Consider the following 27,074-nt stretch of genomic DNA (forward strand, 5'->3'; position numbering starts at 1 on the left):
ATCCACTATATACGTGATATCTGCCAAAATGCGTGTGTTAAGTGTGTGTCTATTGACTTGTAACTCAAAAATGCACATGTGTTGCAAGAAAATAGTGAATAAATCGCATGGAAATAAACCATTAAAAATAATAATACATGTGTGCTTAGTAAAAAAATCATATGCAAACCATAAACCAATATCTATAAATTATGCTCTATGTTCAGAATCCTCAAAAAGTGACAATCAAAAAGCGTTTGTGAGAGTACCAAGAAAAAATAACAAAAAATCTTTCAATGTCCAACAGAAATTTTTTTAAAATCACATCATTTAGTTGCTGGAAAACGCATGGAATTTTTGTCAAATGAGGGGGGTAGAGCAAGGTGACTAGTGCAGAAGGGTTAAATGCATTCCTCTCCGGTGCGCCACTCTGTGTTAGGAAAAAGGTATATATATGGGCTCACCAGACCAAAAACCCACAATGGGTTAACCGAGCAGTCACAGTATGAGCCACTGTGCAGCTTTCCTTGGGCTCTGCTTCTGCTGTGCTGCTGTGCTGGGGGAATGCTTTACACTTTTCCTTCCACAAATAGTCCGTTTAGCAATTACACATAGGAGGAAACAGAAGTACAACCATAGTGCAATACTGTTGTTGAACGATTTATTTATTTAAAAATCAGGTTACTCACAATATCCAATAAAGACAAATCGCCTTAAAAGTAACTTTTAAGGCGATTTGTCTTTATTGGATATTGTGAGTAACCTGATTTTTAAATAAATAAATCGTTCAACAACAGTATTGCACTATGGTTGTACTTCTGTTTCCTCCTATGTGTAATTGCTAAACGGACTATTTGTGGAAGGAAAAGTGTAAAGCATTCCCGCAGCACAGCAGAAGCAGAGCCCAAGGAAAGCTGCACAGTGGCTCATACTGTGACTGCTCGGTTAACCCATTGTGGGTTTTTGGTCTGGTGAGCGCATATATATACCTTTTTCCTAACACAGAGTGGCGCACCGGAGAGGAATGCATTTAACCCTTCTGCACTAGTCACCTTGCTCTACCCCCCTCATTTGACAAAAATTCCATGCGTTTTCCAGCAACTAAATGATGTGATTTTAAAAAAAATTCTGTTGGACATTGAAAGATTTTTTGTTATTTTTTCTTGGTACTCTCACAAACGCTTTTTGATTGTCACTTTTTGAGGATTCTGAACATAGAGCATAATTTATAGATATTGGTTTATGGTTTGCATATGATTTTTTTACTAAGCACACATGTATTATTATTTTTAATGGTTTATTTCCATGCGATTTATTCACTATTTTCTTGCAACACATGTGCATTTTTGAGTTACAAGTCAATAGACACACACTTAACACACGCATTTTGGCAGATATCACGTATATAGTGGATTTTGGGAGATTTCCACATTAGCTCACATTAATTCTTTAGATCATCAGCAGAGATAATAGATCACCTCACACATATACATAATTTGGGCACCCACAGTGCACGTAAAAAAGGTTTTAGCGCCAAAGCTTAATTTACACTTCAGATTTTCAGCCTACTCCTACATTTAGGGACAGGTTTCAAGCACAGGCAGCTTTAACCTTTGGAGTTCATTTTAACCCATTTTTATTTGATTTCACTTAGTTTTCCCCCCAACCTGTGGAGTGAACAGGTAGAATTTGTCCATAGCGCAATCTTATTTATTTTATTGCTACTTATTTATTATATTGATATCTTCCTCTATTCTTGTATCTCCTTGATTAACAATTCATGAGCTTATTTCTAAGTGTCTGACTCCCAGAATGCACCTGTGAAACACAGACATGTGACTCATGCTGCGTTTTGTTCATTTTTAGCAAGGTGTGAAAGCAGCCTTATCTGGGAGAACAGGAAACCTTATTTTTTTCTGATCCACTTGAAGCTGAACTAAACCCATCAATATGATAATTTCCTAAAAAAGTTACATTCAAGACATGCCATTAATGATAACTGTCACAAGTGGCTTTAGTTCCAATTTACAGGTGTTGTTTCTCACCCAGCCTGTGAAAAGACATGCAAAAAAAGAGGCAGCAGACTAATGAGCTCATCTATCGATCTTATCAATGTTATCAGTAGGCTTTTTGTTAGCACGTGAAATTTCAGCAGAACTGTTTTGCTCCTTGGGCTGTTTCTCCCCCTCTTAGTATGAGCTCTGCACTTGCATGGCTTTCATAAATGTATCTATCTATCTATCTATCTATCTATCTATCTATCTATCTATCTATCTATCTATCTCTCTCTCTCTCTATATATATATATATATATACTGTATATATACCACCATAGACCATACTGGCCTTCCTATTTATGGTCGGAGCCCTACATCTGGTACAGATGTGAACCACATAAACACGTCACAAGACTAACAACATAAAGTAAACCTAAAGTGTGCCCTGGTCTATTGGACAGTATGCCAAGAGAAGGGGGCAAAACACTTGGTTAGGGAGGTAATTATTTATTTGTGCTGATAACGTACTATTGGGCAAGCTTGCTGAAGATTTGTAACGTTTCTGCTTGTGGATTTGGAATGTATTGGGCAAAGCAAGTGGAATTTATACCTGCCCATTCTCTTGATGACATGGTTCGGTACCCTGTGTTGTGATGCTGCTGACGATGCTCCAATCTGGAAGGAATATCCAGATTATCATCTGGGGTCAGGGCCTAAATTAAAGATGAAGTAAACCCTGATGATTTTTCTTTCGTCTTTCATTCCCTGCAAAGGTAAAGCATAATGGGCTACTATGCATCGCATGTCCCTTACCTGACACAGGAGCCAGCGATGTCACCGCTGTCCCCTGTAGTCCGGCGCATCCATCTTCTCGGTGGGTCTCGCTGCTCCGCCGCTGTCATTCAGCGAAGCCGTCACTCCCACGCATGCGCACGGGAGCCGCCATGCGTGGCATCTTCGCCGTTGGCGGTGCCGCGCTCAGTGCGCTTGCGCGCCGCTGTCTACATGGTGCCTGTCTTTCAGCAAATATCTCCTAAACCGTGTAGGTTTAGGAGATATTTCTTGGACCTACAGGTAAGCCTTAATCTAGGTTTGCCTGTAGGTCAAAGTGTGTTGTAAGGGTTTACAACCACTTTAAGCAAGAGGATCCTAATGTGTCTGGTGAACTGGCTACCACTCAGAGGGTTGGTAAGAAAAGGTAGCAATGGGCTAGACTCCGACAAGTCTGGCAGATGAGATGATGACTGGTCTAGAATGGCCACTGGGCACCAGGTGATTCAAGTCTGGAATAGCTTGAAATCTAGCCCGGGACTGGACTGTTGCATTTTTGGACACTACAAGGTGCATGATGATGTGATTTAGATGGGGTGTCAGATGGCATCTGCATAGTACCTGACAGCCAGGGCCGGTGATGGTAAACTTTCTCGGACATAAGAAGCCATAGAAGGCCAGGTAGATGGCTGCTTGGAGGATCAAGCTTGGCAGTAAAACGAAGGAGGAATGTGACAGGATGGTAGACATGTCTCTGACGATGACGCTAGTGCTGGGTAGGCGCTTGGTTGCTGCCTGTGGATACCAAGTAGGATGGTTTTGACTGCGTGGGCAGAGAACAAGGATGGCTTAGTCGGGTCCTGTAAGGAGACGAAATGCTGCATGCCAGCTAAGTGGAGTCTGATGGTATTATGTGATAGAGCCAGCTGTGTGTAGCAGTACAATATGAAGACCATGATGTGTTTAAGATCTCCTGACACTGCCCGGGTTTGGGACTAGGAACCTGCCATAGGAATTCCAGGCTGTATGAGAAGCCTACAGGGTGTTGCAGGATAACGATTGATTTACAAGGCGGGTCACATCGCGTAAGTGTTGCTTTAATCCAGTGTCAGCTGTGACCAAGGTGGGATAAGATGTGGTCGGGTTGGTTCCATGTTCCTACGGTAAGAATGACGCAAATTTAAAGTGGGATAGTGCGTCCACCGAGTTTTTGCACTTGCCCGGGATATAGATGCAGTGCACTTTGAATTGATGCTGCAGGGATAGTTGCACCAGCCTGCGCCGGAAGGACATGTTGGCTAGCGATTTAGACCTGTCTATATTTATGATATTAGCGGTGGCCTGATTGTCTGTGGCAAACTTCACAGTTTGCCCTGCCTAGGTGCTGCCCCAGATCTGAGCTGCAGCCACAACCGGTAGAGTTTGAATACTAGGAAGGACTGACTGAACCCGGGGATCAGGATGATTTCTGGTTGCCATGGCCCTATAAGCAATAATGGCCAAAAGGACTCAGCTTGGGACATCATAATGTAAAGGAAGACTCTGATGGGGACATCTAATGTAAAGGGGGCCTCTGATGTGACATCTAGTGTAAAGGAGTACTCTGATCTGATGGTGACATCTAATGTATAGAGAGCTCTGATGGGGACATCTGATGGGAAGGAGGACTCTGATGATGACATCTTATGTAAAGGGGGACTCTGATGGGGACATCTGATGTAAATGGGGACTCTGATGGGACACCTGATGTAAAGGAGGACTCTGATGGGGACACCTAATGTAAAGGATTGCTCTGATGGGAACATCTGATGTAAAGGAGGACTCTGATGGGGACGTCTGATGTAAAGGTGACTCTGATGGGGACATCTTCTGTAAAGGAGGACTCTGCTGGGGACATCTAATGTAAAGGGGGGCACTGATGGCGACATCTGATATAAAGGAGGACTCTGATGATGACATCTTATGTAAAGGGGGACTCTGATGGGGACATCTGATGTAAAGGGGGACTCTGATGGGACACCTGACGTAAAGAAGGACTCTGATGGGGACACCTGATGTAAAGGAGGAATCTGATAGAGACACCTAATGTAAAGGAGGGCTCTGATGGGAACATCTGATGTAAAGGAGGACTCTGATAGGGACATCTGATGTAAAGGTGACTCTGATGGGGACATCTTCCGTAAAGGAGGACTCTGATGGGGGCACCTGATTTATAGGGGGATACTAATGGGGACACCTGTTATAAAGATGAGCTCTGACTGGGATACCTAATGTAAAGGGGGGCATCTGCTGTAAAAGAGGACCCTGATGGAGACATCTGATGTAAAGGAGGACTCGTATGGGGACATCTGATGTAAAGGAGGACTCTGATGGGGACATCTGATGTAAAGGAAGACTATGATGGGGACATCTGATGTAAAGGGAGGCACCTGTTGTAAAGGGGGACTCTGGTGAGGACACCTGATGTTTAGAGGGATGCTGATAGGGAAACCTGCTGTAATTATTTTATTTTACTTGAAATGTGGATGTGATTGGCCTACTGTGACAGGTACAGTGAGGCTGAAATTGGTGTGCACAGTGAGGCTGCATATGAAGGGCACAGTGAGGCTGCAATTGATGGGCACAGTGAGACTTGGTGAGTTGAGTTAATGCCAAAGAGCTCAATTTTGGTCTCAGCTCACCACAGCACTTTCTCCCAATCCTTCAGTGAATCATTTAGATGTTCATTGGCAAACTTCAGACGGGCCTGTACATGTGCCTTTTTGAGGAGGGAGACCTTGCTGGCGATGCATGATTTCAGTCTATGGCAGTGTATTGTGTTACCAATGGTTTGCTTGGTGACTGTGGTCCTAACTGCCTTGAGATCATTCACAAGCTCCTTCCATGTAGTTCTTGGCTGATCCCTCACTTTTACCATTAACATCATTACCCCATGAGGGAAATCTTGCATGGAGCTCCAGACTGAGGCCAATTGATGGTTATTATTATACAGTTCTCTCCTTCTCACCAAGCTTCTTGTTGATGGTGTTGTAGTGTAGAGTCTACACCAACCTTTCTCAAACTTTTTCAACACAGAGGAACCCTTGAAATAGTTCTCTGGTCTCGGGGAACCCCTGCTAAAAAGAAATGTAGAAATCTACAACTCATGATACATTGGTGGGATGGTCAGGGGGATGAATGGTCCTTACACTTGTGGTCATTGGGAAGAATTACCCCCTTACAGATAGCTAAAAAGATCAATGGTGTGAGTGGGAACTTATCTGAGAGGCAGAAATTGCCCAATGCTGAAGGAACCCTAGCAACCTCTGGAGGAACCCTAGACGTTCTTTGACAACTTTTTGTCTTGCCCATAATAGTGTCTTCGAATGGAAGAAAGAGATTCTGTGGACAGGTGCTTTTATAAACATAACAAATTGTCATTAGGAGCACCTTCTCAAATTGACAGGACTAATCCGTGTACCACATGAGCACATACTATAGCCAGTCTGTGGGAACCAAAATTAATGTTGATTGGTAGGAGATCAAATACATATTTTACTCAATTTATAACATTTGTATTGTGTTTTTTCTGGATTTTTGGTTGATAGTCTGTCGCTATTATTTAAACTACACCTATGATAAAAATTATAGACCTTTCATTTCTTTATAAGTGGGCAAACTTACAAAATCTGCAGGGGATCACATCATTATTTTCCCCACTGTAGGTGTGAATAAAGCCTTGCACTTACTACAGATCAACAGAGGGAATGAACTGTCCAGTCATTATTCAAAGCAAAGCTGCACAAGTAATAAATACCACTGAGGTTACACACATATCGCAGTGTCCCTACACTTCGTCATGTGATCTGAAGGATCTCTTTGAGTTCAGGCAGTCTGGACCAGAACCCCCAAACCCATAGTAGCCCTTTGAGCAAATGTGGTTTTAATTTAGCCTCCAATCAGAATTATCACTGGAAATTATGACTACTATATGCAATGCTAAGTATGTGCTTTCTTCTATATTGCAGTCTGCACTTATGTCCAGGAGAGTGAGCACAGTGTCTGAGACATCCACAGTCTCTGTTGAAGATAACGGGGAGGAAAGATTTAATGATGAAGCTCTCACACAGAAACCAGAAGAGAAAAAGGTGATATCTCTATATATAGATGCATTTCTTCTTCTGGTATATTTCATGTCTCCATATAAATGTATAAATTAACGTTCCATCGGCCTCTATTCACTCCCTTTAGCTACTTGGGCTTTGGGCTAAATTAACATTGATTCTGTTCTCCCAGGAGTTTGTCTTTGTTCTGTACATAGCATAGGGCTTGTGATTAAATTTTAAATAGCCTTGTGTACATTACAATACAAGCAAGCATCAACACCGGGAGGGGAGATACAAGCTGGATAAATCTTTAAATTCATCTGTAATGTTTTATGTTAAATGGAATTGGTGCTTTTATTCTAAACACGCTCATAGGGAATCATTAATCTCAGACTTTTAACCGAGAATCATAAAGTTCCAGCTACAGATGTATTGCTTTTTTCACGAATGAAACGCTTTTGATTGCCAACAGACATCAGTGTATATACCAACCTTTTATCTGTCTTTATTAGCCAGTCCAAAGTAATGCAGATTTGCGTAGACGCACTTTCGTCTTTATACTAAGAATTTGAAAATTATGCAGGGAAAGAATGGCCCCATAAAATACTTCATCATCAAACCATCACAAATGGTAATGATGCTGGTTGATTTGCACTAAGAGTAAACCCTATCAGGATAAATATGGCAAAAAAGTATTCTGTCCCCAAATCTGGATCAACCAATATCTCCAATGTAATAAACATTTCTTTTTTTTTTGCATTTTTTTTATTTATAAGGAAAAGGGATGCATTGACATACAGCATAAGAACACGGTTCCTTTACAGAATCAGTCAAGTAATTGGTAGAATAAGACTAAGCAAAAAACAATCTTTTAATCAGCTATTTGAGGAACACTTTGCCATCTGTGTAGATTGTAGTTGCTAGTTGCCATCTTAGTGTCAATAAACTGTACCTACACTCACTTCCGGACCAGGAGCTTAACTTTAAAGGTGGGGCAGGGTAATAGCTAATACAGATGTCAGAATATTAAGAGAGAAAAGAGGTGAAAGAGAAAAGATATGAGAAGGGAAAAAAGGGGGCAGGGAGCAAAAGTATAGGGGGTTAAGAAACAAGATTGGGGGGGGGGGGGTGTACGTGAAGGAAGAGGAAAGCTTAAGCTGAATTTCAGGTATGGCAATTTTTACATAATTATGAGCTACTTGTTTTTGGGTCCTGTGCCAAGTGGCTGCACCGATGCTTACTGAACACAGGAGACCACCCACTTGAGACAGGCACCATTCAGGGAACTCTATATTTCCTTAATGAATGCAAAGTTTTCTGTAATTGGGCAAGGTGGAGATCCCAACATCACTGCAGTGCCTTGTCCAATCAGAAAATGTGTTGCTTTTGTTGAGAAAATGCAAAGTCTTTGCTGTATGGTGCCCATAATGAGTGATTGACCTGTCTTCCCAATGCATCAGGGCAGCCGGTTGACAACTAAAGTGATTTTAGCTATTGCACTTCCAAGCTGGACCAATGTAACCATTGCCATACCTGTAATTCAGCTTTAAAGCAGAGCTCCACCCCCCCCCCCCCCCCACCAAAAAAAAATGTACAGTAAAGCTGGCTATACACCTATAGATTATCTGCAGATTTTCTATGGTTAGATGGAAAAAGTGCAACAGATTTCTCCATGTTCACTAAGCTGTGTGGATGGAGGAATCTCCCACTTTTTCAATCTAACCATAGAAAATCTGCAGATAATCTATAGGTGGATGGCCAGCTTAAGTCAAAAGCTACAAATACTGTAGCTGCTGATTTTTACTATTAGGGCACTTACCTGCCCTCACCCTATGCTGATTCTTGAAATGTCTCTTGGATGCTGGCGCCGCCATCTTGGTTTTCCACAGTCGGTTTCCAACTGCGCATATGTGAATCGTGCTGTGCTCCCTTAATGGGCCAGCTGAGATGAGGGCCAAACTTCTGCCTGAGTTTTCTGCTGTCAAATATGACACTTGATGGGGGGAGGCAGACAAGCAGAGCCTCCTTTGAGGTGAAGCTTTAAGGAACAAGCCTGATTTCAGCACAGGCTGAGCATTGTTCATTGTTTGGAACAATTAGAACTATTACTACTACTCAATGTTAGAATAACATTTTTTATTTTATACTTAAAGGCAATTTTTTTTTTTTTTTTTGATAGAGTGGAGAGGAATTAGAAGACCTGTGTTATTTCTGTCTGTGCTCCCATTAGGAGATTCACCCTCTAAAAGTGGCATTGATCATTTAGGATTCCCCATTCTTCAATGGAGAATCCAGGTTTGAGCAGCATTAACTGTATTTATATGATGATTTTTACAGCTAACATCTTTTTTTTATTATTTTATTTTTTTAGAAGTTGCCAGTTGCAGATAGCAAATCATTGGGGGTGCCCACAATTAGCTAGCTACCGTACTTCCTGTCTTTACAGATGCTAAATAATAGTGCAGGGACACACAAGGGAGGGAGATCACACCAACATCCCTTGTGTTAATATAACAGTCTCTAAGGTTTCTTTTTCATTCACCTCACTGGGTTGAAAAACTTTACATGTGTACCAAGTATTACTCAAGACTAGGGATGAGCCGAACACCCCCCTGTTCGGTTCGCACCAGAACCTGCGAACAGACCTAAACTTCGTGTGAACTTTAGAACCCTATTAAAGTCTATGGGACTCGAACGTTCACAATCTAAAGTGCTCATTTTAAAGGGTAATATGCAAGTTACTGTCCTAAAAAGTGTTTGGGGACCTGGGTCCTGCCCCGGGGGACATGGATCAATGCAAAAAAAAGTTTTAAAAACGGCCATTTTTTCAGGAGCAGTGATTTTAATAATGATTAAAGTGAAACAATAAAAGTGTAATATTCCTTTAAATTTCGTAGCTGGGGGGTATCTATAGTATGCCTGTGAAGGGGCGCATGTTTCTGCTGCTTAGAACTGTCCCTGCACAAAGTGTCATTTGTGCAGGAAAAAAAGTCTTTTAAAATCACTTGCGGCTAAATTGTCGGCTCCCGTAATACAGAGAACACTCAATGAGTGTTCTCTGTATTAGCCGACAATTCATTCATTCATTGATAAAAAAAAAAAAAAAAAAAAAAAAAGCGTGGGGGTTCCCCTAAATTCAATTACCAGGCCCTTCAGGTCTGACATGGATATTAAGGGGAACCCCGTGTCAAATCTTAAAAAAAAATTGACGTGGGGGTCCCCCTAAATATCCATACCAGACCCTTCAGGTCTGATATGGATATTAAGGGAAACCCTGCATCAAATAAAAAAAAATTGACGTGGGGGTCCCCCTAAAAATCCATACCAGACCCTTTATCCGAGCACGCAACCTGGCAGGCCGCAGGAAAAGAGGGGGGGACGAGAGAGCGGCCCCCCCTTCCTCCTGAACCGTACCAGGCCACATACCCTCAACATTGGGAGGATGCTTTGGGGGTCTGTGACCCCTCAAAGCACCTTGTCCCCATGTTGATGAGGACAAGGGCCTCATCCTCACAACCCTGGCCGGTGATTGTGAGGGTCTGCGGGCGGGGGGCTTATCAGAATCTGGAAGCCCTCTTTAACAAGGGGACCCCCAGATCCCGCCCCCCCCCCTGTTTGAAATGGTAAGGGGGTACAAAAGTACCCCTACCATTTCACAAAGAAAGTGTCAAAATGGTTAAATAAGACAAACACACTTTTGAAAAATTCCTTTATTAAAAATAAAAAAAATAAAAAAAAAGATTCCAGCGGTGCTAATCCACTCTTGCTATCCAGCGACGAATCTCCGGGGTCCAGCGATGGATGATCATATCCAGCGACGGGGGATCTCTCAGTCCAGCGCTGTCCATACATCCTTCTTCTGTCTCCACTGCGGAGACTGCGGAGATCCCATCGCTGACGTTTCTTATATTAGGAGGGCGGGGCCACTCGTCACCTGACCCCGCCCCCTCTGATGCTGGTGAAGGGAGCCAGGGGTTCCCCAGTGACGTATGGGTGACCCCGCCCCCTCTGATGTAACGGAAACTTGCGTTACATCCGCAGTGGAGACAGAAGAAGGATGTATGGACAGCGCTGGACTGAGAGATCCCCCGTCGCTGGATATGATCATCCATCGCTGGACCCCAGAGATCCGTCGCTGGATAGCAAGAGTGGATTAGCACCGCTGGAATCTTTTTTTTATTTTTTTTATTTTTAATAAAGGAATTTTTCAAAAGTGTGTTTGTCTTATTTAACCATTTTGACACTTTCTTTGTGAAATGGTAGGGGTACTTTTGTACCCCCTTACCATTTCAAACAGGGGGGGGCCGGGATCTGGGGGTCCCCTTGTTAAAGGGGGCTTCCAGATTCTGATAAGCCCCCCGCCCGCAGACCCTTACAACCACTGGCCAGGGTTGTGAGGATGAGGCCCTTGTCCTCATCAACATGGGGACAAGGTGCTTTGAGGGGTCACAGACCCCCAAAGCATCCTCCCAATGTTGAGGGTATGTGGCCTGGTACGGTTCAGGAGGGAGGGGGGGCCGCTCTCTCGTCCCCCCCTCTTTTCCTGTGGCCTGCCAGGTTGCGTGCTCGGATAAAGGGTCTGGTATGGATTTTTAGGGGGACCCCCACGTCAATTTTTTTTTAAATTTGATGCGGGTTCCCCTTAATATCCATATCAGACCTGAAGGGTCTGGTATGGATATTTAGGGGGACCCCCACGTCAATTTTTTTTAAAATTTGACACGAGGTTCCCCTTAATATCCATGTCAGACCTGAAGGGCCTGGTAATTGAATTTAGGGGAACCCCCACGCTTTTTTTTTTTTTTTTTTTATCAATGAATGAATGAATTGTCGGCTAATACAGAGAACACTCATTGAGTGTTCTCTGTATTACGGGAGCCGACAATTTAGCCGCAAGTGATTTTAAAAGACTTTTTTTCCTGCACAAATGACACTTTGTGCAGGGACAGTTCTAAGCAGCAGAAACATGCGCCCCTTCACAGGCATACTATAGATACCCCCCAGCTACGAAATTTAAAGGAATATTACACTTTTATTGTTTCACTTTAATCATTATTAAAATCACTGCTCCTGAAAAAACTTCAGTTTTTAAAACTTTTTTTTGCATTGATCCATGTCCCCTGGGGCAGGACCCAGGTCCCCAAACACTTTTTAGGACAGTAACCTGCATATTACCCTTTAAAATGAGCACTTTAGATTTCTCCCATAGACTTGTATAGGGTGTTCTGGCTTTTCGAATTTGCTGCAAACAGCCCAAATTGTTCACTGTTCGCTGAATAGGCGAACAGGCAATGTTCGAGTAGAACATGAGTTCGACTCGAACTCGAAGCTCATCCCTACTCAAGACAAACAGTTGAATATGCAGTTGAAATTATATCTATATCTATATATATATATATATATATATATATATACAGTATCTTTATTACCTGCCAAAGGATTTGAATTCCTGTCCATCCAGTTCCAAGATTTACACATTCCTGCCAGATTGTACACCCAGCCTGGTGTCCTGACTCTCTACTGCAGTTACAGCTAGGTCCACTCTCCACCTATAAACTGTCATTGGACAATAAGTGGGCAGCAATAGACTGATACAGACATCAATTAGCTCTTCCTGTCACTATGTTCCTTGTTAGTATATATGAATACAGAATGTCTGATAGCACCCAAGTAGTGTTGTTTTGCCATGTACTTGTATGATGGGACCAAGATGACAATATTGGCCTGTTGCACAATTCCTGTCTAAGTGCCCCTGGAAAATGAAAGGGCCTGAAACATGATGGAACAGCAAAAGTGACTGGCTACTATAACTTGTGATGCACCGATGAGCAGAGTCAGGTCACAAGCCAGTGATGGTAGTAGGTGAACAGGGAAGCATCAAATTGTAGACAGAATCAAGGTCAGGCAACAAGCAGAGGTTGACAATGTGCAGGAGGTGAAGTACCTAGTCAAAAAGCAGAACCTTGGTCAGAAGTCCAGGCAGAAGTTGGTAACAGAGGTGATCAGCAATTTTAGGCAGACAAGGGAAATCCAAGAGCAGGTGACATAGAAGCCGAGTTAGTAACGTAGGTCAAGCACAAGTTCAAAATCAGGAATTGGGAACAGATTGAAGGACCATTCACGTTAACACACACTCTATGAGGCATGCCTGCTAATGCCTCTCTAATTATGATTCTATGCACAAAAACACATGCACACTTATGCCCTCTTCCAATCTGTGTGCTCCTGTACAGAGGATTACAAAAGGCTAATTTCAAGTCAAATCCTGACATTTATACTAGCTGCATTTAAAATACATTGACTTATTTTTAATGAATACATAGCTGCTGTAATTTGTGTTTTTTTAAGAAGCTAAAATACCTTTTGTCCACAACAGTTGTACAGACTCCTCTTCTGTACAGGAAATGTCTTACTCTGATTTCACTATGAGCTTCTCACAGACGTCATATAAAGCACCCACCCCCACCACCATTTCCTGTCTGGAGGATATCCAGCCACATCTATCCCTTTTTCCCTACCCTTGTTGTCCCTGACCCATCCCATTTATTCAGTGGATTTCAGTTCTTCCCGTTAACCATCACATGGGTGAGTTTCCTGTTTTCAGGAAGCTAGTTACAGCACCTTGCCAGCCTCTTCAACCAGTTAACCTTACTTGCTCTTTGCAATGATTCTGACCCCATTATTCTGAAGTCCCTTGTCAGCACTTTTGGCTCTTCCCCCCTGCCAAGTGCCACCATAGCAAGCCACTTGCTATGGGGGCACTCGTGCATGCTGGCCACAGAGCCCCGCTCTATGTGTCCAGTGACACAAAGAACAGGGCTCAGCATCACCCCCCGTTTCTTCCTTAATGACTGTGGTTGATAGCAGTGGGAGCGAATGGCTCCCTTTGGTGTGTCTGAGCCAATAAAGAGATAGAGCTGAGCCTAGCAATGATGTGCTGCTAGGCCCCCCCTCCTCCACTGTTGGTAAATAGGATGACAAGCAGGGCTCCCGGTGCATTCTGGGTTATGAGGGCACCGATGTCATTCGGCCAGGCAGGTTATAGGGGAGTGGAGATGGCTAGGCGGAAATTGGGGGGATGGGCTGAAGCAAATTGTTAAAAAAAGAAGTAAACAACAAAACACAATAGATTCTTATTATATGCTGTAGTTTATCAAGGTGAAAAAAGATAAATACAAAAAGCAAGGAAGGAAAAGTCGGACTTTGAATGAGGCTTGCCATGGGCAAATGATGATACATGGAATATGATAAACTGAATTCATAAGATTTATTTTCACAATCCTGTTAAACATACCATATTTATATATAAAAAAAAAAAAAACTATTGAATCAATCAACAATAAATTAGTGGTCATATTGACTTGCACATAAAATATTTAGGCTCATAACATATAGTACAAATATTCAATAAACATGATTGGTAAATCGATTAAAAACAGGTCCGGACCTGTATCCCATGTGTACACACCTCACATTTTGGCACTGTGTTGTGGCTGCCCGGCCCGCTCTATGGCTGCTGCTTCCCGTGGACCCCTCTCTGGTTTCTTTTGGTTGTTGAGGAGGGGAGATTGTCCCCGCCTCAACCCCAGGGGGGAGACAGCTCATCTAGGGCAACTGTCCTTTGTCACCATGGGAACTGCTGGGTTATATATATGGGCTATTCCATAGGTAACGTATAAATCGCTAGCTCCTGCTCTCTTTTAGAACGCATGGTATATCATCTGAGACTCTATTTACCTATTTATTTTTTTATTTAATTCAACTTTGTAGCCAAAATGCATGCATCCTACTCCTGATGATTGGCTGTAAATGCAATGAAACGCATCAAGTTATGATCCAATAAGTCAAGACAAGCCTGGTTCCAAGCAAGCATTTATTTTTGCATTGCTCATGTTAGATGTATGAGTTATCCATGAAGTTTTTCCTATTAATTTTGCTTATATGATGATTTTCAACAGTGTTTTTAATCGATTTACCAATCATGTTTATTGAATGTTTGTACTATATGGTATGAGCCTATATATGTTATATGCAAGTCAATATGACCACTAATTTATTGTTGATTGATTCAATTGGGTTTTTTATAAATATGAGATTAGGGGGGGGGTTAGATTGCGCTATGGACCACTCAATACAAAAGGTAAAAATATATAAATATAAAAAATTGGGTAAGAGCAGCCTCTATTTTTTTCCACCCGAACGGGTGGAAAGATACTGAAAGGGGTAAGAGAGGAAATAGACCTGGCGCTATACCATATACCACTACAAATCTGTACGTGAGAACTCTGTTATGTGTAATTTTCAGCGTGCTGGCAATTAAATGGAAATCATAGAATAAAAGTCATAAAATGGGAAATGCTCATCCGAATATTACTATTAATAATACTAAAGTGCAAGTGATAGACCTGTGCATAAACACTTTGTAATTTTCAGCGTGCTGGCAATTAAATAAAAGACATGGAAAAAACCATAAAGTGGAAATTGCTTATCCAAAAGTGACTCAGACAGTATGCTGCTAAAGTGCAAGTGCCAGTGAATTTACATGTGCCAATAGCTATATGTTATCATACGTGAATTATAGAGTAAAACAAAATGTGTTATCTTAAAACTACTAAAAATATGGTGACTATATTTTGTTTATAAGGTGTTTTGCACAAAATATCATGCAAAGTATAATCAGAAATAATTTCGTGATGACTGACACACTGCAAAAAGTAAAAGTGAAGATATGTGCAGTGCAGTAAAAACTAACAATGAAAAAAATAATAAAAATATAAAAATATACAAATATAAAAATATAAAAATAAAAATAAAAGTCTCTGGTGAGTGACGGAATCTTCCGTGCGTGAAGGAGAGGGAAGTGATAATTTCCAAAATTATTTCCCGTGTTCAGTGGTCACTTCTATATTATGCTCTCACCGGAAAAAGGACCCCATCCGGGGTGGATCAGCCTTCACAATATCAGCTATTGTGTCGCTCTCTGGCTTGCTTCAGATGCAATACTGGGGATCCCTCGTTTCTCCGTGAGTATAGTGTGCCACGTTATGTATATTAAAAGAGAGGCATATCCATAGTGTGATAACGTTTAAAAGCTCATTTTTATTGAAAAAAGATTAAAACTACTTACAAAAGCAGAGTTTGCAAATGCGGTTGTGTTACAGCTTTAAGACGGTTTTAAAAGTCCCGCTCAGCTTCCTGGTGTATTCTAGAGGTGTACGTCGCTTGGCCACGCCCTACGCGTTTCGTCATACAGACGTCATCTGTTAGTTAGTTTCATTGTTAGTTTTTCCTGCACTGCACATATCTTCACTTTTACTTTTTGCAGTGTGTCAGTCATCACGAAATTATTTCTGATTATACTTTGCATGATATTTTGTGCAAAACACCTTATAAACAAAATATAGTCACCATATTTTTAGTAGTTTTAAGATAACACATTTTGTTTTACTCTATAATTCACGTAGGATAACATATAGCTATTGGCACATGTAAATTCACTGGCACTTGCACTTTAGCAGCATACTGTCTGAGTCACTTTTGGATAAGCAACTTCCACTTTATGGTTTTTTCCATGTCTTTTATTTAATTGCCAGCACGCTGAAAATTACAAAGTTTTTATGCACAGGTCTATCACTTGCACTTTAGTATTATTAATAGTAATATTAGGATGAGCATTTCCCATTTTATGACTTTTATTATATGATTTCCATTTAATTGCCAGCACGCTGAAAATTACACATAACAGAGTTCTCACGTACAGATTTGTAGTGGTATATGGTATAGCGCCAGGTCTATTTCCTCTCTTACCCCTTTTTATAAATATGGTATATTTACATGATTGTGAAAATAAATCTTATAAATTCTGTTTATCATATTCCATGTATGATGATTTGCCCATGCCAAGCCTCATTTAAAGTCCCACTTTTCCTTCCTGTTTTTTTGTATTTATTAGTAAGGGATGGAGGTTGCCATTATTGGTGTGTCAAGTCACATTTTCTTTTTCTTATGTGAAGAAAGATAAATGTTCAAAAACTCAACCAGTAAGAAAGAAAAAAAAATGCATCCTCAGAACCAGTAGCCAATTTAGATGAAAGTTAAAAAGCCTTATTAAGAGTAGCCCAGTTTTAAGGTAAAAATCTTATTGATCCCAAAGGCTCACTGGATCAATATGTATTTCTTATAATTAAAAGTAGCAGTTTATATTTGGTATTTTTAGACATTTATCCAAACCATTCTGAAACAATATACCCACACTACTAGAGTCAGTAGGCTTGGAAAACTGTTTCTTAATTTTACAACTCTTTATAATGAGGAATCATTACCATGTGCACAAGGTGTTAAAGTATAACTAAAGGCAAAACTTTTTTTTTTTAAGTTTTGGATAGAGTGGGGAGGGATTAGAAAACTTGTGAGTTTTTATTTCCTTCTGTGTCCCTCATTAGGGAGATTCACCCTCTCTAGTTGTCCTATTTACCATTAACATTGACAGCGAAAGTAAAAGAAATCCCACATTTCGAGTTGTCCCCAGAATAGTACTAGAGGGGAAATCTTCCGATGGGGACACTAGTTCTGGTGACCTGGGGATCCCCAAAGAATACCATTTATTTCAATGATTTCCTATAACTTCTAGTTTGGCTATGGGATGGATGGGAAGTTAAGGGAAATCTCTCCTATGGGACTTAGATGGATAAAAAAAATCTGATGGGTGTTATAACCCTCCCTTCTACCCAAAATGAAAAAAAATAATGTTTTGCCTATAGCTCTACTTTAATATTCCCACTATAAATGCCTCTTCTCATGGGTAAATAAATTCAGTTCAATTCCATCTATTCCAAGGTTAAGGTCCTATAACCTTTCATGACCAGAGGTCATTGGAGTCTAGCTGCGAAAAACACAACGCACTGTAGCAGCATCAGAATCCATCAAATAACTCGTTAATTTTTACATTGATCAAAGGCATGTAATATTTTTGTTTGGTACACAGTTTTGATAATATCCTTAAAATGTTTTCTTTATTGTAAGCCAATAAATCGACACAAAAATGGAATAATGCATCATTTACACAGGACAGTTCTTAGTAGTTCATTTTTTTACACATTGTACTGTTTTGTAGCAATGTGGTTCTTTCTCTCTGCTCAGCTGAAGCTACTGTGCAGAGAGAGGTACATAGTAAAATCTTTTAGGAAACAAATATTCTAGTGACCATCTTGATTGGCTGTCATGGTGATCACATAATTGGTCACCATGATAATTGATTTCTGATCTGTAGTCTGAGACCTGCAGCTGTTAGTGGGACAAAAATGCGATTGCACACATGACAAGTTGGTAGTTCAGGTAGATCGGTGCAGCCTAAAATAATGTTGTTACAGCATAGTGGACTGTGCCTCAGAACACTACTCCTAAGACTGCAGAAGCCAAGCATAAGGCTCCATTCACACTTGTCATGCGACCTTGGACACCAAGGTCGCATGACAAGTCGCACCCCATGTTTTCGATGACAACCATTCAAATATATGTGAAATAAAGTCGCAACGACTTTAAAAAGATTCCTGCACTACTTTGGTTGAATTTCATGTGACTTAAGTACCATAGACTGCAATGTAGACCCCCAAAAGTCACATGAAAGTTGCACCTGAATGTTATACATGCAACAGTTTTTCAATAGTTGTCCGTTATCACTGGTCAAAGCCAAAATTGAATCCAAGTTGCACCCATCCAAAGTTGCCTCACAGTTCCACCAAAGTTGCACTTCAAAGTCGCGTGACTTTGGATCCGTACAAGTGTGACTGGAGCCTTAGGCTGGGTTCACATATGTAAATTGGATGTGGGTTTCCCCGCATCCAATTCACATGACAGGCAAGTGTGATTGGCTCTCAATGGAGCCGGTTCACACATGTCAGGGGTGGCCACTGTCACAATTGAAAAAGGGTCCGGGGCATGCTTGAGTCCGGTTCAAGTGCGAATCCAGACAAAAATGTGGAACTGAATTGCACATGAACCGGTGAACCAACACGCACAGGACCCCAGCCATGAACCTGCAGCTGCAAGTGTGTGAACCCGGCTTGAGGACACTTATTCTTTCAGTTTTCCTTCCCTACATACTTTCAAATCCAGGACATAATTTCTGTGAAGTGGTGACCACATTTGAAGTAATACCTTGTATAGGAGCAAAATTAATTTTTAGGTCTATGATCTAGCATGAGCTACAGATCTTCCCCCATCTCATTTTCCTAATTATTAAAATCCTAAAGGAGGAACTAACTGAACTTTCTGAATAGTTTACTAAAATGTATTGAACTGAATTGAAGTCAAGTGAAAAAAGTTTCCTTCACTACTTTGGTTGACTTTCATGTGATTTGAGTTTCATAGACTGCGATGTAAACCCTCAAAAGTCGCATGAAAGTCACATCTGAATGTTATATATGCAACAGTTGTCCGTGGTATCACTGGACAATGCAAAAGTCGCATCCAAGTTGCACCCATTCAAAGTTGTGTCAAAGTTGCACTAACGTTGCACTCCGAAGTCACGTAACATATGTGAATGGAGCCTTAGGATGCTTATTCTTTCAGTTTTCCTTTTTTTTTACATATTTTCAATTTCAGGGCATCATTTCTGTGAAGTGGTGACCACATTTGAATTAATACTGTATCCTGTATAGGAACAAAATACATTTTTAGGTGTATAATCTAGCATGATGCACAGATCTTTCCCCATCTCACTTTCTTAATTGATAAAATCCTGAGGAGGAACTAGCTGAACTTTCTGGATAATTTATTAAAATTTATTGAAGTAAATTGAAGTCAAGTGAACATGTATTTACTTCAGTTATCAGGCCTTAAGCAGTGGAATATAAAAGGGCTTTTTCTTCACAGGGTTGAATTGATCAAACCTAGGTTCACTTAACTTCACTTTATAAACCTTTGTTTCATTTGAAGCATCCAATAAATATATTCACCGTAATTACTTCCTATGAATTATGACTCAAATTCTGGATAACCTGACAGTTGGTGAGAACTTTTGGTAATTCACATCAAGGGACACGAATTAGATTTCTGACATTAACAAAATGTGTAATGTTTTATATGTCACTCTTAATATTATCTTAATAAAGGTTAAGTTTCATCTTTATTAATCCTATTTGAACTGGCATTTGAAGAGGTTTCCAGGGATTAAGGACAATGTCAAATAAGTACTTAAGTGCAGCATATGAAACGCACGTGATGGAAAACTCATCTTTTTACCATGTTGAGTGAAGGATTCTCCGGTTACCGTGATTTTTTAATTCCTTAGTCTGTGGAAGAACATTGCCCATACAGACCTTTTTAAAAGAACACTTCAACAAGAACTGTGTTTTTGGGTTTCTGTAGATTAGAACTATCTTTGATCCCAAGCCAGACCTTTACTGTTGCCTGGGACCCCAATAAGGATGCAGAAATCATAATTGAATGTTTAGCAGGCTAAAAATGCTGATTTTGGTAATTATAAGGAGATTATGTCATATAATGATTTTATTCAGGATATAAACCCCTTATTTTATATGTGTTTATTTATATTTTGGTCTGCCAAGGGTACTTGGGAAGTCATGGTAGCATATTTAAAGGAAACTATTATTATTGGTGTAGTTATAGGTTCTCCCAGCAGTTTCTCCCAAAGCAGAAAAAGAAAATGGACTTTTAAGGTTGCCACTATAATCTCAATTAGGAAAAGTGGTTGGTTTCACATTATAATAAAACATATCAAATCTATTGAAATCACATAAAAAAACATGATGAAAAGAAGTACATAAACATGTCTAAATGGTACACTGTCCCACATATACAAATCGTAACAGAAAGCTGATAAAGGAAAACCGCATGGATTGCCCAAAAATGATGATGACACTTGAGTCCAAGAAGATCCCTTCTGTCTAGGAGCCAAACAGATAGAGTCACAAATATCAGCACCAATGGATCACTGAAGGGATCTTCTTGGACTCAAGTGTCATCAACATTTTTGGGCCATCCATTCAATTTTCCTTTATCAGCTTTCTGCTCCAATTTTTATATGTGGGACAGTGTACCATATAGACATGTGCATGTACTTGTTTTCATCATGTGTTTTTATGTGATTTAAATAAATTTTCTATTTTTATTATAATGTAAGACCAACCTCTTTTCCTAGGAAAAAGAACAAGGGTGCACACACCACTTCAGGCAAAAAATGGACACACCCGGTCCAAGGTGCTAATCCCAGCTCCCCACCGTAGGCAACATCAAGAAGAGAAAAAAAGATTGATCGCATACTTGAATCCAAAAGATGCTGTAGAGATCTGTTTATTGTCATGAGCCAGACAAGATTGCACTGATGACCAGTTGACGCGTTTCACACGAAAATAACCATGCTTGTCACAACAAGTACGGTTCTTTTTGTGTGAAATGCGTCAACTGATCATAATTGCAATCTTGGCTGGCTCGTGACAATAAAGAAATCTCTACAGCATCTTTTGGATTCAAGCGTGTGATCAATCTTCTCTTCTTGATATAACCTCTTTTCCTAATTGGGAGTATTAAAAGTCCACTTATATGTATTAACCACATCCAGTTTTCAGTATACAATGCTTTTTGTGGCAGTGGGCTTTTAATATATTAATATTTTGGATAGCAGTAAAGGCTGATAATCGTCGAAACCAGTGGTCTCCAAACTGTGGCACTGGGGCCAGATGTGGCCCTTTGCTTGCCTTTATTCAGCCCTTGATGCATTTTTTCTGTCACTGATACCAACAATGGGGCACAATTCATGTCACTGACACCAACAATGGGACATTATTCCTTCCAACAAAAATGTGGCACTATTCCTCCCAACGACCCCTGATACCAAAGATCGGGCATTGTTTACTCCCACTGGTTACAGTCCGGTCCCCCTAAAGTCTGAAGGATATTAAACTGACCCTTTCTTTGTAAAGTTTCTAGACCCCTGGTCTAAACCTTGCTTGATTCCATTGAAACAAATGAATCTGTTTTGATGGAACTGCTTTTTAGTAATTATATCCAAAAAAATTAGTTATGAATTAAAGGTAGTAGCCCATAGCAGCTAATCAAATTAATCAATTTAGAGAAGACAAGGGAATAAAGGTAGAATGTTGTTAGCTTGTGGTGAGTTACTTCACTTCCCTAATAATACTTGTTGGTGTTTTGATTAGCTACTGTATATTTAGTTATTAGGGCAGTTTATAAAATGACTGCCTTGGTTGTGTTCTGATGGAATTAAATCAAGTTAATTTCCAGTTAAAGGGTGATTAATCTGTTCTTTCACGCAGGGCTCTACATTTGGATGGTTTAGCTGGTTTCGTTCCAAGCCAACCAAAGAAATTCCAATCACGCCAAGTAATCCACAAACTGCAAAATCTTTATCTCAGGTAAAAATACGTAATATTGCACTTATGCAGTACAGTATATCAACTGCGAACCACAACAAATTTATACATGTGTTTCTGACCCCCCATCCCCAAGAATATTTGGTGGTGGCATACTGTTTCTGCTCCATTCTACTTAAAGGGGGAGATTTACTAAAACAGGGGCAATCAGAATCTGGTGCAGCTGTGGATGGTATCCAATCAGCTTCTAACTTAAGCTTGTTCAATTGAGCATTGACAATAAAACCTGGAAGCTGATTGGTTTATAATCAGAACTGCACCAGATTTTGCACACTCCGGTTTTAGTAAATCTCCCATAAAGTGTATTTATAGCCAACAACTTTCTTTGCCTGGTTTATATTGTTATCCGGGGCTCTGTTAGAGAGATTTAGCCTTGCTTACTGACAACATTATCAGACAGGAAGTAAAGGAAAACCTGCAATAGGAACACACACACAAATACAATTTCCAACAGGCGTTCTAGCCTTCTCCTGCACAAACTTTTTTTTCTGTATTGAGGTTAGAGTTCCTCTCAATTCCTCTATGGTAAACAACAAGCAGAAGTAGAATGACAGCATTAACAAACAGGGGAGGACTAGCCTGGAGGACAGGGTGATATATGCCTACTGGTTCAGTAATAGAAAGACATTTTGGTTTGGTAGGCTTAAGAAGTAATGCATGACCTATCAGAAATCAATCAGAACGGGACCCTCAGTCAGTTCTATATGCTGGGCATTATAGAGTTACTGTACCTGCCTCTCATTCATACCTGTGATTACAGCATCTGGCAGATTAAATTCTTTCATCAATTACTTCCTTTACAGCTCTGAGATATCAAAAACAGAGAACTGGAAAGAAAGCCGCTGTATGAAGATGCAGAAAAAGTGTTTCACAGCAAACCATTACTTTTAGGAACACCCATCTTTTTCCATGCCCACCAATCTATGAGGTACCATGGTAGCATGCTATTACTACAAAGCATACAGAGGTAGCATGTCACCACAATCAACCATACTGAGGTAGCATGCCACCATTACCAACCACAGAGAAGTAGACTGCCATCACTACCAAATGCACAGAGTTAGAGGGACTAAGACTCCAATGTAGTAGTAGGAATCGGAAAGGAGACCTTGATACAATCCCTGTGAAATGTGAGCTTGTCGTCTGTCTCCTGGGCATTGCTGCAGGGGATGGCTGAGCAAACTTTCAGTTCGTATAGGTCAGTCTGGGCTCTCCTCTGTGCCCACAACAGTTGGGTTTATCATTGTCATCTTGTTGGAGACTTTGGGAGAATCCCCCCTTGAAATTAAAACATTCTAACAGCCTTGCTATAGACTTTGGATTGCAAGCGCAACTTGTTTTTTATATTCATGTTTTTTTTTTTTTTTTTTAACATGTTTTTATTGAGAAAATTGAACAAAAGACATTAAGACAGTTTACCATCAGACTTTTCGGGTAGTACAGCAGTGATATAAAAAAAAACAGGGGAAAGCACAAAGGGAGATCATCAAAGCAGAGCATGTAAAGACAATTACAGTTAACAGGGCTGATGTATAAGCCAAAGGAGTTAAACACATAGGGGGATAGATAGCATGAGAAGGCTTCTTTAGTGAGACCAAAACAGTCTTCTTACGAAAACATAACCTGAGCTAAAATACCGTATCTAGGCGAGTAAAGTGAGCATAGAAAAACTGGATGGATCTGTGTACTAACCACTGGGAAACAGGAAATGATTGACATGATGAAAAACAAAATTTCAACCGGGGGAAAACAGGGAGGGCAGAAGGGGGGGGGGGCGTGGGGGGGTGGCGGTTGCCAAAGGAGAAAAAAGTCTTGATGGAGTAGTCCCAGGTATATGGAATGAGTGTTAACACGATCACCAGAGACAGCAGTGGGCAGGGAGATCATGGGTAGGCGTTCATTTTCAGAGATCGGCTCATCAAAGGAGAAAGCTAGAGTGGAAAAAGCACGTTGGTCATCTGAAGAAAGGGCTGAAGAGATAAAATGTTGCCATCGGAGAAGAAAACGGGACCTGGATTTGGCATTTTTAAAGTCTGTGAGGAGACGTTCTCTGTACAGGAGGGCAAGAGATTCATGTTTGAGTTGGGAGATAGTTGGGCTTTGAGAGGAGAGCCAGTTCCTGAGGATAAGGCGTCTAGCGATGAGTAGGCAAATCAGGATCCAATCTCTGGAGGGAGGAGGGACGGCCGGCTTAGCAGGGGTAGAGGCTGTGGAGAAGAGAGACCAGGGCAGCAGAACTGGGTCCCAGTAGCCAAAGATCAGTAGGGGGGGGTCCTTGGGCAGTTTCAGTAGGGTGATCTTCAAAATAAAGGCTATAACTTGATCCCAAAAGGAGGAGATGAAAGAACACGACCAAAAGCGGTGGGATAGTGAGGGTCTAGAAGCCGAGCATAATGGGCAGAGAGTTCCGTCAACCGTGGATTTCGAGGAGAGGAAAGGAATAAACGCTCGGTGAACTATTTTTAGCTGGGTTTCTCTCCAGGTCTCGTTAGGTGTGAGGCGGAGGACCTCCCGGAGGCCTTGCAGAAGTTTGTCAACTAATCCCGGATCCGAGAAGTCTTTGCGCCAGTTGGCAATAGATGTAGACAAAAGCGGTGGAGAGAAGCTCAAAAGGAGAGGTTTGTATATGTCCGAGATGGAATACTGTCCAGATTGAAGCAGGTGGTCCAGGAAGCTAGATTTGAACCTCAGAGATTCGGCTTTACATGTACTGGAGATGAAGCTGGTGCATTGGTTGAAATAGAAAGCGTGTGAGACCGGCAAGGAAAACAAAGATGCCACGGTCGAGAAGGGCAGCGGCTTCCCAGATGAGGGGTTACACAGTGAGGAAAATTTGGAGAGTCCATGTTGCCCCCATATTCCGTAGGAGTTGTAGTGGAGACCAGGTAGAAAGGCAGGGTTCCCTTGAATCGGCAAGTGGCACGAGATGAGAGCCGGGAGCTTGAGGAGTTTTCTGACCTCCCTCCAGGCCAAAGCCGTGTCTCGTAACAAAAGGTTGTGTTGAAGCGGGAGAGGGACAGTCTTCCATCTGCAATGAAGGAGGGCTACTAAGGAGTAGGGGTGAGCCATAGCAGATTCCAGAGTAAAGTTCGAGTGACGGGATTGTTGGGCAATCCAATCAAGGCTAGTCCTAAGTAAACAAGCAAGGTTATGCAGTCTAATGTGAGGTAAACCAATTCCCCCCTCGCCCCTAGGAAGGTGCAGTTTTTTGAACGCTATACGAGGCTTTTTACCACGCCATAAAAATTTAGAGATATTCAAATTAAGGGCAGCAACATCTTTATGTTTAAACAATAGGGGAATAGTTTGCAGAGGGTATAACAGTCTAGCGAAGCTAATCATTTTGACCAGGTGGCACCTTCCCAGGAGCGACAGGGGGAGATCCATCCAGTTAGATAACTCCTGATTAAGTTTAGTAAAAAGAGGGGGAAAGTTGAGGTGGTATAGTGAGGAGGGCAATTTCCCTATTTTTATTCCCAAGTAGGTGATGTGTGACGGGGCCACCTGGAAAAGGGAATGATGTATCCAAGGGGGTGAGGGATGAGTACCAATGGGGAGGATTTCGCTCTTGGCATAGTTAATACGGAGCCCTGAACATAACCTGAAGGTGTCAAAGATACTTTTAATATGTAAGATGTCAACAGCAGGATTTGAAGTGAAAATTACGATGTCGTCTGCGAAGAGAGATGTCCGGAGCTCAAAAGGTCCTACAGAGATGCCGCTCAAGGGAGCGACCTGAGAGAGATATCTGGAGAGGGGTTCTAGGGCGATGTTAAACAATAAAGGGGACAGAGGGCAGCCTTGGCTAGTGCCCTTGTGGAGACGAAACTCCTCGGAGAGGAGTCCCGCTGCCACCACCCTGGCTGAAGGGGTCGAATACATGGTATTTATGAGATGGCAAAAGGGACCCGAAAAACCCATTTTGGTAAGGGACAGTGAGAGCCAATCAAAGCTGACATTATCAAAAGGCTTTTTCAGCATCCAGGGTAATGATGGCATAGTCTCCCTTTGGATCTCGTTTAGCTTGTTCAAGGGCCAGGAGTACCTTCCGTATATTCAGAGTGGGCGTACGACCCTTAACAAAACCGGATTGGGCAGGGTGAATGAGGTCAGGGAGGATGTCCGCCAACCTAGTGGCCACAATTTTTGACAGGATTTTAACATCCAGGTTGAGCAATGAAATGGGCCTGTAGGAACCTGGTTCCAAGGGGTCCTTTCCTTTCTTGGCCAAAAGTTTAATAATGGCTTGGTTGCCCGTGGGCAGGTACGGGCCCCCCGACCAGATACCTGAGAAGACGGAATGTAGCGCAGGAGCAGTGATAGTAAGGAGGGTTTTGTAGAACTCACCGTTAAACCCGTCAGGGCCAGGGGCTTTGGAAGGGTGAAGGTGTTTGATGGTGCGTTCTATTTCGGCTAGGGTGATAGGGGAGTTCAAGGTTTCAAGCTGGGCGGGGGAAATGTGGGGCAGATGAACTTTGTCAAGGAAAGACCGGCAGTAGGTACATCGATCGGGTCAGGGCCATAGAGAGCAGAGTAGAATTCCAACATGGTCTTGTTAATGGCAGGGGGAGTAGAGTGGATGGACCCCGATTTATCCCGAAGGGAGGTAATGTGAGTCGGGCGGGTGGGGCCCTTACATAGTCTGGAGAGGAGCTTTCCGGACTTGTTCCCAAATTTGTGCAGGGTGGCGTCAAAATGTGCCTTTTTAGTGAGCTCAAGGGTGGAGGCCCAAGCGTCAAAGGAGGATTTGGCGGCGGCCCATTCATCTCTGTCCGCAGAGGAGGTAGAGGTGTTAAGGGAGATTTGGGCTTTGTGCAGTCGAGTGCTAG

General features: G+C 41.6%; 1 protein-coding gene across 2 annotated transcripts in view; it reads left to right on the forward strand.

The window, feature by feature from the left end:
* Window positions 1-27,074, forward strand: part of SEC16B (SEC16 homolog B, endoplasmic reticulum export factor) — a 392,979-nt gene that overhangs the window by 326,333 nt on the left and 39,572 nt on the right. For both annotated transcript variants that reach the window (XM_077453184.1, XM_077453185.1), the window contains 2 exons: window positions 6,755-6,874; window positions 22,129-22,227. In XM_077453184.1, the coding sequence (XP_077309310.1) occupies window positions 6,755-6,874; window positions 22,129-22,227 (219 nt within the window). The remainder of the gene's footprint in view (window positions 1-6,754; window positions 6,875-22,128; window positions 22,228-27,074) is intronic.

The sequence above is a fragment of the Lithobates pipiens genome, unplaced genomic scaffold, assembly GCF_037356315.1.
Source record: "Lithobates pipiens isolate NorthernLeopardFrog02 unplaced genomic scaffold, aLitPip1_a1.2 Scaffold_23, whole genome shotgun sequence".
Classification (NCBI taxonomy): domain Eukaryota; kingdom Metazoa; phylum Chordata; class Amphibia; order Anura; family Ranidae; genus Lithobates; species Lithobates pipiens.